This window comes from Heterodontus francisci, chromosome 7 (assembly GCF_036365525.1).
Source record: "Heterodontus francisci isolate sHetFra1 chromosome 7, sHetFra1.hap1, whole genome shotgun sequence".
NCBI lineage: Eukaryota > Metazoa > Chordata > Chondrichthyes > Heterodontiformes > Heterodontidae > Heterodontus > Heterodontus francisci.
Window position 1 is genome coordinate 18599990 of NC_090377.1, and position 12199 is coordinate 18612188.

Below are 12199 nucleotides of genomic sequence, written 5' to 3' on the forward strand. Positions count from 1 at the left end.
ACTTGTTAGCAAAATTGAAGTCCATGGGACGAAAGGGACAGTGGCAGCATAGGTATAAAAAAGACTAAGAAGCAGAAAACAGAGAGTTTGTTATTTTTTTTTAAATGGAAAGAAGTGTACAGTGATGTTCCCCAAGGATCAGTATTAGAACCACAGCTCATTTTGATATACATTAATGAGCTGGACTTGGATATAACAAAAGTCAGAAATGGAGTAAACATTGACAGGGATAGCAACAAACTTCAGGAGGACGTAAAACAGACTGGTGAAATGGGAAAATACATGGCAGGTAAAATTTCACCCAACGAAGTGTAAAGTGAATCATTTTTGTAGAAGGAATAAAGAGCAGCAATATTAACTAAATGGTACAGTCTTGAAGGGGGTGCTGGAACAGAGAGACCTAGTGGTGTACATGTACAAGTCTTTGAAGGTGGCAGGATGAGTTGAGATGGCTGTTAAAAAGGCATATGGGATCCTTGATTTTATAAATAGAGGAACAAAGTACAAAAGCAAGAGAGTTATGCTAAACAATTACAAAAATTTGCAGAGCCATGGGAAAAGGGCCTGGTAATATGCCTAATAAATAGCTCTTTCAGAGAGTCAGCACAGGCATAGTGGGCCAAATGGCCTTCTTTTGTGCTGTGTAGAACCATAGAAAAATTATATTATCATTCTATGGCTCTCTATAGGTCTGGAATCGCTTGGGTTTGTTTCTTGATCTGCATTGAGCTGGCAGGTCATAGCCAGGGCATTGGTTGTGGCACTGCTATCAGTCTCTAGAGGAGTATTGTGTGCAGTTCAGTAACATTCACAACAGAAAAGATATAGCTGAATTGGAGAAGGCACAGAGAAGAGCTACTTAAGTGATTAGGAAACAAAACTGATGAAGTGAGACTTGGAGGACTGGGATCTTGTTGAACAGGAGAAGACTGAGGAAGCATATGATGGAGGTACTGACATTAATATATCTCAGAGATTTAAAGAAGCAGTCAGGGTTATTTAATTTGGTACACGAAAGCAGAACAAGGAGACAAGCTGTAAATGGATAGATTCAGGTTGGATGTAAGAAGGAATTATTTTACTGAGAGGTTTCGGAAGACATTGAAGGGGCAAATAACGCAGATCATGAAAAAGAAACACATTGCCAAGGGAGCCTGAAGACAGACCAGAAATACTTGTGGTCCTTTCTGGCCTTGAGCTTGCCTGTGTTTGCTTCAAGGAGGAGAAAATTGATCAGAGTAAAATGTGAGGATGTTGTGAGGGAAGTGTCAGTTGCAGCTGTTATAGTAGCACACCCGCCGTGGTCAAATTGCATGCCGAGGCATGGACAACTTGGTTTACCCAAGGAACTGTATCCCAGCAAAGGAGTTAGTGCCTTTTACATCAGTAGCAAAGAGAGGAAATTTGTATAAACACATTTATAGTGTTGCTACACAAAGTGATTCTTATCCAGTAACAATTGCTTAAATGTCTATAGTTTGAGAGCATCTTACTATGTTACCATGGTGAAATGACAATCTAAATATCATTAAACTACATTACACTAGCAAGTGAATTGTATGGTGTTCTCTCTAACAGACTACTAACTATTCATACAGGTAATTACTGGAATGCAGCATCGTTCAACACCGAGTCCTCATATCTCCACTTCCCGACGTTTCACGGCGAGCTCAGTGCAGACATTTCATTTTTCTTCAAAACGACTGCTTCCTCAGGGGTTTTCCTGGAGAATCTCGGAATTAAGGACTTCATAAGGATTGAGCTGAACTGTAAGTATCATCAGAAGAAAAGTGTGCTTACAAAAGACGCCAGGTAGAAAATACTATTGAGAACCAGGCTGAACATAGAAGATCCAGAGGGGAAGTGAAAAAGCGAATAAGAGAAGCAAAGAGAGAGTATGAAAAGAGCCTGGCAGTTAACATAAAAGGAATCTCTAAGTTTTCTATAGGCATCTAAATAGTAAAAGGGTGGTAAAAGGAGGAGTGGGGCCAATTAGGGACCAAAAGGGGATTTGCACATGGAGGCAGAGGGCATAGCTGAGGTATTAAATGAATACTTTGCATCTGTCTTTACTGAGGAAGAAGATGCAACCCAGGCAATGGTGAAAGAGGAGGTAATTCAGACACTAGAAGGGTTTAAAATTGATAAGGAAGAGGTATTGGATAGGCTGTCTGTACTTAAAGTAGATAAGGCACCAGGACCGGATGAATGCATCCAAGGATACTCAGGGAACTGGAAATGGAAATTGTGGAGGCCTTGGCTATAATTTTTCAGTCTTCCTTAGAATCGAGGGTGGTGCCAGAGGACTTACTGCAACAATACCCACAGCAGAGGCTGTACCATACATCATTGACGAACTCACATTTTTTTTATAGATCACATTTCACATTCTCAAAGCACTTGACAGCCGATGACTTAATTCGGAAGTACAGACATTGTTGTTATAAAGGCAACCAGTTTGCAGGAAGCAAGGTTCCACAAAACAGCTGTCAGATGAGTAACCAGTTAATCTGTTTTGTTTTTTGTGGTGTTGCTTGAAGGCTAGATGTTGGCAAAGACACTGGGACAGCTCCCTGTTCTTATTACAATCATGCCATGGCCAATATTTATCCATCAACCACCACATAAAAAAAAACCAGATTCAGCAGTTCTGACAACATCTGTAGAGAGAGAAACAAAGTTAACATTTCACGTCTGTGACCCTTCATCAGAACTGGCAAAAGTTCGAAATGTAACAGGCTTTGTGCAGGTGAAAAGGGGAAGGGGGAAAGAAGAACAAAAGGGAATGTGTGCGATAAGGCAGGGGGCAGGAGAGATTAAAGGACAAAGATGTCATAGAACAAAGAAAAGGGAGTGCTAATAGTTGTATTAAAAGGCAGAGCATTATCATTAGCACTCCTTTGGCCAATGTTCCGTGACATCTTTGTCACTTAATCGCTTCTGCCCTAATACACACCTTCCCTTTTATTCTTCTTCCTGCCTCCCCCTTTTCACTTGCACAGAGCCTATTATGTTTCTAAACTTTGCAAGTTCTGATGAAAGGTCACAGACTTGAAATGCTAACTCTGCTTCTCTCTCCACAGATGCTGCCTGACCTGCTGAGTATTTCCAGCACTTTCTGTTTTTATTTCAGATTTCCAGCACCCACAATATTTTGCTTTTATTAAAAAAAACAGATTATCTGATCGTTTACTTTGTTGCTATTTATGGGATCTTGCTGAGTGCAAATTGTCGACCACGATTCACAAATTTCAACAGTGACTGCACTTCAAAAAGTAATTAATCGGCTGTAACCTTGGGCCATTCTGAGGTTGTGAAAGGTGCTATCTAAGTATAAGAATTCTTTCTTTATAGTCGTAAAGTGTACTTTGCTTAAACGGAACATTATGTTCAGAGAGTAATGTCACTGTATGTGATTTTACAGCCCCAATGGAAGTGCTGTTCTCATTCGACGTGGGCAATGGTCCATCTGAGATTATCGTGAAGTCATCCACCCACTTAAACAACAATCAGTGGCATTATATCAGGGCAGAGCGAAATATCAAAGAGGCATCTCTTCAAGTGGATCACCTACCAAGAAAGGCTCAAGAGGCTCCAGATGATGGACACATCCACTTACAGCTCAACAGCCAACTATTTGTAGGTAGGAAAGAAAAGGTCTTTCGATCTCTGTACATCTGCATTGAGATGGGCCATCGTACATTCGTTTAATGTTCTACAGCCATTTTGTTATTCAATGGCTTACAAAATTCAGTGAGTTGTACAAATGGGTTTTTTCTTTTATTCAGTGGCAGCTAAACTGAGTGGCAGTTACTTAGATTTACTTCTAATGGGCTTGAGCTTTCAACACAGAAAAGATTTTAGAGTGGGCTGCAATGTTTGGAACTCTTGATTGATGCAGGCAATTTCCACTGTGTGGAAAGACATGTACTACATGTGGAAGTGAATCAGGCTCTTTACAGGATGGATGGCACATTTAACATAATGTGTTGATGGCATGAGGGTAAACTTTGGAAGTCAGAAACAGTAGGCTTGGTGCCGAATGAAAGTAGTGGCTGTAACCCACGGAGCAGTTTACAAAACCACAGCCATAAAACATAAGAACAGAGGAACATAAGAACTTGGAGCAGGAGTAGGCCATTTTTCCCTCGAGCCTGCTCCACTGTTCAATAACATCATGGCTGATTTGATTGTGACCTTAACTCCACTTTCCTGCCTACCCCCTATGACCCTTTACTCCATGTCAATCAAAATTCAGTCCAGCTCAGCCTTGAATATATTCAATGACCCAGCCTCCACTGATCCCTGGTGTAGAGAATTCCAAAGATTAACAACCCTCGGAGAGAAGAAATTACTCTTCATCTCCGTCTTAAATAATTTAATATTCCCTTATTTTGAAACTGTGCCCCCTAGTTCTAGATTCCCCCACAAGGGGAAACATCTTCTCAGCATCTACCTTGTCAAGTCCCCTCAGAATCTTATATATTTCAATAAGATCACCTCTCGTTCTTCTAAACTGCAATGAGTCCAGGCTGCCTTGGTCCTTCACACCATTTCCCAGAATGTATTGCTGGCTCCAAAGGGGCAAGGGAAATTCTTTGTAGAGGTGGCTACTACCCCCTTTACGGGAGCCCAGACAGAGGCACAGAGATGGAAAAGAAAATGGCACCTGCTCAGCAGGCCAATCATTGAGCAGGTCATTGGGTTTGTGAAGATACAATTCTGGTGCCTAGATTGGTTGTGTGGCAGTCTCCAATACTATCCTGCAAGGGTCTCCATCATTGTGATGGTCTGCTGCGCTCTCCATACCATGGCCCTCCAGAGAGGTGTGGACCTTGAAGGACAGTGAGGCCTTGGAAGAAGACAACTCATCAGGGGAGGAGCAGAAGGTAAGATAGGAGGCGGAAGAGGGGACAGAGGGGGATAATACTGAAAAGAGAGGTACCCCTGCTGCATGATGAGGTGGCCTCCTATTGCCGTCCTCCAGGAAGAGGACCTCCTTCCTCTCCCTCACGTCCTCCATGTCGGCATTGATGAAGTGAGGGTCTTCCCAGTTGCATAGACGTTCAAGGTACCAGATAACTTGATGGCAACAGGTAAGGGACTGCCATGGTGCCCATGAGGCCTCAGGTCATTGTGGATCAGAGCACAAAGGACTGAGACCATCTGTCTGGATAGGCACAGGCTCCAGCGGCACTGTGGCGCTCTGTCATTTGCAGGTGGTGGACTGTTGGGCTGTGCATCCGCTTGGGTAGCACCTTCCTCCCCTTGCAGCCTCCCCGCTGTGTTCCTCTGACCTCCTGCTGTCCAGGAGGTTGCATCTGCTGCAGTTCATCCTGGCTGCTCTATCCAATGTCAGAGTAACCTGTTCCCATCTGAACTTACTCAGCTGGGCTTTGTACATTCACCACACCTTCCCCTGCCAAGCCCAGCTGCTACAGTGATACCAGTGGCCTCACAACCCGCTCTGGTTTCCTGCCACTTACCAAAGCGAAATGCACTTCCGGCTGCAGGAATAGCTACACTGAGGCACAACTGAAGCAGATGAGCTTTATTTGCTGCCTCTGCAGATTTCAATCAGCCCCTTCCATAGCCCTCATGGCCCTCCACACTGTTCACATCTTCACAACCCTGCCGTATTCCCTCCATGGTGTCTTCCCCATTCCCAGCCTTCAAAAATAGTTCCCTGAAACTGACAAGCCCGTTGATGAGCTCGATAATGAACTCAACAGGCAATTAATTGACCCGTGCACCCGCAGATTCCCTCCTTGCTGGCTGCAGTTTAAAAATAACGTTGTGTTCTGGAGGCTGTGAGACCCAGTGCCAACCTCTGAGAACGCGATATGCAAATCACGCTCACAGTCGTTCCCGTACTCAGCAGGCTTTGAAAATCCAGCCCTCTGTGTCCTTCTCACAGCTTGCTTTTCCACCTATCTTCCTATCATCAGCAAATTTGGCTACAATGCACTCTGTCCCTTCATCCAAGTCATTAATAAAGATTGTGAATAGTTGAGGCTCCAGCACTGATCCCTGTGGCACTCCAGTAGTTACAATTTGGCAACCTGAAAATGACTCATTTATCCTGACTGTCTGTTTCCTGTTAGGTAATCCATTCTCTATCTGTGCTAATATATTACCCCCAACACCATGAGCTCTTATCTTGTGTAGTAACCTTTTATGTGGCACCTTATTGAATGCCTTTTGAAAATCCAAATACATTACATCTACTGGTTCCCCTTTATCCACCCTGCTTGTTATATCCTCAAAGAACTCTTAATAAATTTGTAAAACACGACTTCCCTTTCATAAAACCATGTTGCCACTGCTTAATTGTATTATGATTTTCTAAATGTCATGCTCCTTAATGATGGATTCCAGCATTTTCCCAATGATAGATGTTAAGCTAACTGGCCTATAGTTTCCTGCCTTCTGTCTCCGTCCTTTTTTTAAATAGAGGTGATACATTTGCGATTTTCCAATCCACTGGGACTTTCCAGAATCTGGGGAGTTTTGGAAGATTACAACCAATGTATCCATTATTACTGCAGCCTCTTCTTTTAAGACCCTAGGATGCGGGCCATCAGGTCCAGGGGACTTGTCATTCTTTAGTCCCATTAATTTTTCTAGTACTATTTCTCTAGTAATATTGATTGTTTTAAGTTCCTCTGTTTTGCCCCCTGATTTTTTACTGTTATTGGGATGCTTTTAGTATCTTCTGCCATGAAGACAGATATAAAGTATTTGTTCAAAATCTCTGCCATTTCTTTTCCTTTTCCTTTCTTCTATCCTTTTGAAATGTCGAATACCCTTGAATATTCAGTTCCCAACCTTGGTTACCTTGCAACCCAGTCTCTGTAATGGCTATCATATCATATCCATGTATTTCTATTTGTGCCATTAAGTCACCTATTGTGTTATGAATTCTGCGTACATTCAGATAAAGAGCCTTTAATTCTGTCTTTTTTTACCATTTTTCCCTACTCTGACCCTATTTGCTGGTGCACTCTTATGTTTGTTTGCTCTGTCCCCTCCTGTCACACTCTGGTTATCATTACCCATATCAGTACCCTGCACTATTGTCTTGTCTTTTCTCTTAAACTTTCTAAATCTCCCCTCACATGAATCTTCCCCCCACCCCCCCTAATATTTAGGTTAAAGCCCTCGATTTTTTGCATTCGTTCAGGGGCTGTGTGCATCCCTGGCTAGGCCAGCATTTATTGTCCATTGCTAATTGCCCTTGAGAAAGTGGTGGTGAGCTGCCTTCTTGAATCACTGAAGTCCTTGGGGTGTTGGTACACTAACAGTGCTGTTAGGAAGGAAGTTCCAGAATTTTGACCCAGTGACAGTGAAGGAACGGCAATATAGTTCCAACCCAGCATGGTGTGAAGCTTGGAGGGGTATTTGCAGATGGTGGTGTTCCCATGCATCTACTGCCCTTGTCCTTCTAGGTGGTAGAGGTCGCGGGTTTGGTAGATGCTGTCGAATGATCCTTGATGAGTTGCTGCAGTGCATCTTGTATATGGTACATACTGCTGCTATTGTGCATCGGTGATGGAGGGAGTGAATGTTTGTAGATGGGGTGCCAATCAAGCGGGCTGCTTTGTCCTGGATGGAGTCGAGCTTCTTGAGTGTTGTTAGAGCTGCACCCATCCAGGCAAGTGGAGAGTATTCCATCACACTCCTGACTTGTGCTTTGTCGATGGTGGACAGGCGTTGGGGAGTCAGGAGGTGAGTTACTTGCCACAGAATTCCTAGCCTCTGACCTGCTCTTGTAGCCACAGCATTTATGTGGCTGGTCCAGTTCAGTTTCTAGTCAATGGTGACCCCCAGGCTGTTGATAGTGGGGGATTCAGCGATGGTAATGCCATTGAATGTCAAGGGGAGATGGTTAGATTCTCTCTTGTTGGAGATGGTCATTGCCTGGCACTTGTGTGGCGCAAATGTTACTTGCCACTTATCAGCCCAGGCCTGGATGTCCAGGTCTTGCTGCATCTGAATACAGGCTGTATCAGTATCTGAGGACTCACGAACGGTGCTGAACTTTGTGAAATCATCAGCAAACATCCCCACATCTGACCTTATGATGGAGGGAAGGTCATTGATGAAGCAGCAGAAGATGGTTGTACCGAGGACACTACCCTAAGGAACTCCTGCAGTAATGTCATGGGACTGAGATGATTGACTTCCAACAACCACAGCCATCTTCCCTCGTGCTAGGTATGACTCCAACCAGTGGAGAGTTTTCCCCCGATTCCCATTGACTCCAGTTTTGCTAGGGCCCCTTGATGCCATACTTGGTCAAATGCTGCCTTGATGTCAAGGGCATCACTCTTACCTAACCTCTTAGGTTCAGCTCTTTTGTCTATGTTTGGATCAAGGCTGTAATAAGAGCAGGAGCTGAGTGGCCATGGCAGAACCCAAACTGAGCATCAGTGAGCAGGTTATTCCTGAGCAAGTGCCGCTTGATAGCACTGTCAATGACACCTTCCATCATCTTACTGATGATTGAGAGTAGACTGATAGGGCGGTAATTGGTCGGGTCAGATTTCTCCTGCTTTTTGTGCACAGGACATACCTGGGCAATTTTCCACATTGCTGGTAGATGCCAGTGTTGTACCTGTACTGGAACAGCTTGGCTAGGGGCACAGTTAGTTCTGGAGCACAAGTCTTCAGTATAATTGCCAGAATGTTGTCAGGGCCCATAGCTTTTGCAGTATCCAGTGCCTTCGTCATTTCTTGATATCACCTAGAGTGAATCGGATTAACTGAAGCCTGGCAACTGTGATGCTGGGGACCTCAGGAGGAGGTCGAGATGGATCATCCATTTGGCACTTCTGGCTGAAGATGGATGCAAGTGCTTCAGCCTTATCTTTTGAACTGATGTGTTGCCCCCCACCCTGCCCCATCGGTGAGGCTGGGGATATTTGTGGAGCCACCTCCTCCTGTCAGTTGTTTAATTGCCCACCACCATTCATGACGGGATGTGTTGGTCTGCAGAGTTTAGATCTGATCTGTTGGTTGTGGTATTACTTAGCTGCTTCTGCTGTTTGGCATGCAAGTAGTCCTGTGTTGCAGTTTCACCAGGCTGACACCTCATTTTTAGGTACAGCTGGTGCTGCTCCTGGCATGCCCTCCTGCACACTTCAGTGAACCAGAGTTGGTCCCCTGGCTTGATGGCAGTGGTACAGTGGGGTATATGCCAGGCCTTGAGGTTGCAGATTGTGGTTCAATACAATTTGCTGCTGCTGATGGCCCACAGTACCTCATGGATGCCCAGTTTTGAGTTGCTAGGTCTGTTTGAAATCTATCCCATTTAGCATGGTGGTCGTGTCACACAACACAATGCTGGGTACCCTCATTGTGAAGATGGGATTTAATTTCTGCATGGACTGTGCGGCGGTCACTCCTACCAATACTGGCATGGACAGATACATCTTCGACAGGTAGATTGGTGAGGACAAGGTCAAGTAGGTTCTTCCCACGACCTGCTGCAGACCCAGTCTAGCAGAAATGTCCTTCAGAACTCAGACCGCTCGGTCAGTAGTGGTGCTACCAAGCCATACTCTCAGCAGAAGATTTTGCAGGGTCGACAGGGCTGGGTTTGCCATTGTGGATAGACATTGAAGTCCCCCACCCAGAGAACATTTTGTGTCCTTCCTACCCTCGGTGCTTCTTCCAGTTGGTGTTCAACATGGAAAAGAACTGATTCATCAGCCGAGGCAAGACGGTAGGTGATATTCAGCAGGAGAATTCCTTGCCATGTTTGACCTGACGCCATGAGACTTCATGGGGTCTGAAGTCAGTGTTAAGGACTCCCAGGGCAACTCCCTCCTGACTTTATACCACTGTGCTGCCACCTCTGATAGGTATGTTCTGTCCTGCCGATGGGACAGGACATACCCAGGGATGGTGATGATGGTGTCTGGGATATTGTCTATAAGGTATGATTCTATGAGTATAATTATGTCAGGCTGCTGCCTGACTAGTCTGTGGGACAAGCCCCCGGATGTTAATAAGGAGGATTTTGCAGGGTTGACAGGGCTGGGTTTGCCGTTGTTGTTTCCAGTGCCTAGGTCGATGCCGGGTGGTCCGTCCCGTTTTATTCATTTATGTACAACTGAGTGGCCTGGTAGGCCATTTCAGTGGGCATTTAAGAGTCAACCACATTGCTGTGGGTCTGGAGTCACATGTAGGCCAGACCAGGTAAGGACAGCAGATTTCCTTCCCTAAAAGACATTACTGAACCAGATGGGTTTTTACAACAATCAATAATGGGTTCACGATCACCACTAGACTAGCTTTTTAATTCCAGATTTATTAATTGAATTCAAATTACACTATCTGCTATGGTGGGATTCGAACCCATGTCCCCAGAGCATTAGCATTACTAGTTTAGTGTCACTGCCACTGCCTCCCCACTACAGCCTCTACAGCCCTGGTTATTCAATTTGCCAGTTCACTGGTCCCAGCGTGGTTCAGGTGAATCCCGTCCCAACAGTACAGCTCTCTCTTTTCCCAGCACTGGTGCCAGTGCCCCATGAATTGAAACCCATTTCTCCCATGCCAATCTTTGAGCCACACATTCAACTCTCTGATCTTATTTACCCTATGTCAATTTGCTCATGGCTCTGGTAGTAATCCAAAGATTATTACCTTTGTGGTCCTGCTTTTTAATTTAGCCCCTAGCTGCTCATACTCCCTTAGCAGAACCTCTGTCTTAGTTCGACCTATGTCATTGGAACCTACATGAACCATGACAACTGGGTCCTTCCCCTCCATCTCCAAGCTCCTCTCCAGCCCTGAGGAGATGCTCTTAATCCTGGCACCAGGCAGGCAACACAGCCTTTGGGACTCTTGCTCTCGGTTGCAGAGAACAGTATCTATCCCCCGAACTATACTTTTCCCTACTAGTAAATTGCTTTTTACTCCCCCAACTTAAATGGCCCCCTGCACCACGGTGCTGTGGTCAGTTTGCTCATCTTCCCCGCAGTCCCTGCTCTAGTCCACACAAGCTGCAAGAACCTTGAACCTGTTGGAGAAGTGTAAGGAGAGAGGCTCTTCCAGTGCTACTTTCTGGATCCCCATACCTGCCTCACTCGTAGTCACACTCTCCTGTCCCTGAGAACGGACCAAATCTGAAGTACTTAACCTAAGGGATGTGACTGCCTCCTGGAACAAAGTGTCCAGGTAACTTTCCCTCTCCCTGATGCTGTCCGAAGCTCAGACTCCAGCTCATCATCTCTGAGCCAAAGTTCCTTGAGCTGCAGACACTTACTGCATATATGGTTGCTGTGGTCCAGCAGATCCCATGTGCTACAGCTGCAACACATCACCTGCAGTGCCATCTTTATTGTGTTTTATTTAACTAATTAGGGTTTCAAGTTTTGAAATGTTACTGAACGATTATTTGTAGCTATAGTAAGTAGTTTAACGAGTAAAGGTATAAAGTTAATACAGTACTTATAACGCCCAGGTCCTAGTTTAAACTACTGCCCTAGTTTAGAGAAAATAATTGTAGAACTCACCAACCAATTACCTACCTGCTCACCTAAATAATGCCTCTGGCCCTCAGATCTCAGGTCTCGCTCCCTCTCTTGGACCGCTCTTTGTTTTTTAAAAGACCAGACAGCAGTTCTTTCCTCCGCTGCACCGAATTCCCTCACCCACCAAATCCCCGACTTCAGTACTCTGTAGACTCCGTTGAAGTGGATCTGTGCTACTTACTCCAGGGTCCTGCTGGGAATATTGACTGATATGCTTAAAGAGGCCTGAGAGAGGAAACTACATCAGGATCACTGCGGGTAGGGATGTAACCCCCACTCTGACCCTACTGCAATGGAATTAGGAAAATTCAGATAATCTGTTTAGTGCTATTTGTTGAAGAAGAAATATTGGCCAAGACACTGGGGAGATCTCCCCTGCTCTTCACTGAAATATTGCCATGGGAACTTTAACATCCACCTGAGAGAGCAGACAGGACCTCAGTTTAACATCTCATTCAAAAGACTGCACTAGCACGTCAACCTAGATTTTTGTGTTTAGGCCCCTGGAGTGGGATTTGAACCCACAACCTTCTGACTCAGAAGCTGACATTGCAGCCCACTAAGTCACAGCAGACAGGAGAGAACAGGAGCAAATCAGTGAGAGATTAAAAAATATATATATTTGGAGAAATAAAAATTGCCTGGCAACAAATTCT

At 44.8% G+C, this 12199-nt stretch overlaps 1 protein-coding gene across 1 annotated transcript in view; it reads left to right on the forward strand.

Annotated features, from left to right (window-relative positions):
* The window catches only part of LOC137371880 (contactin-associated protein-like 5), a 558385-nt gene that overhangs the window by 253151 nt on the left and 293035 nt on the right, over window positions 1-12199 (forward strand). Inside the window, exons 13-14 of the mRNA XM_068034861.1 lie at window positions 1599-1769; window positions 3425-3643. Of these exons, the coding sequence (XP_067890962.1) occupies window positions 1599-1769; window positions 3425-3643 (390 nt within the window). The remainder of the gene's footprint in view (window positions 1-1598; window positions 1770-3424; window positions 3644-12199) is intronic.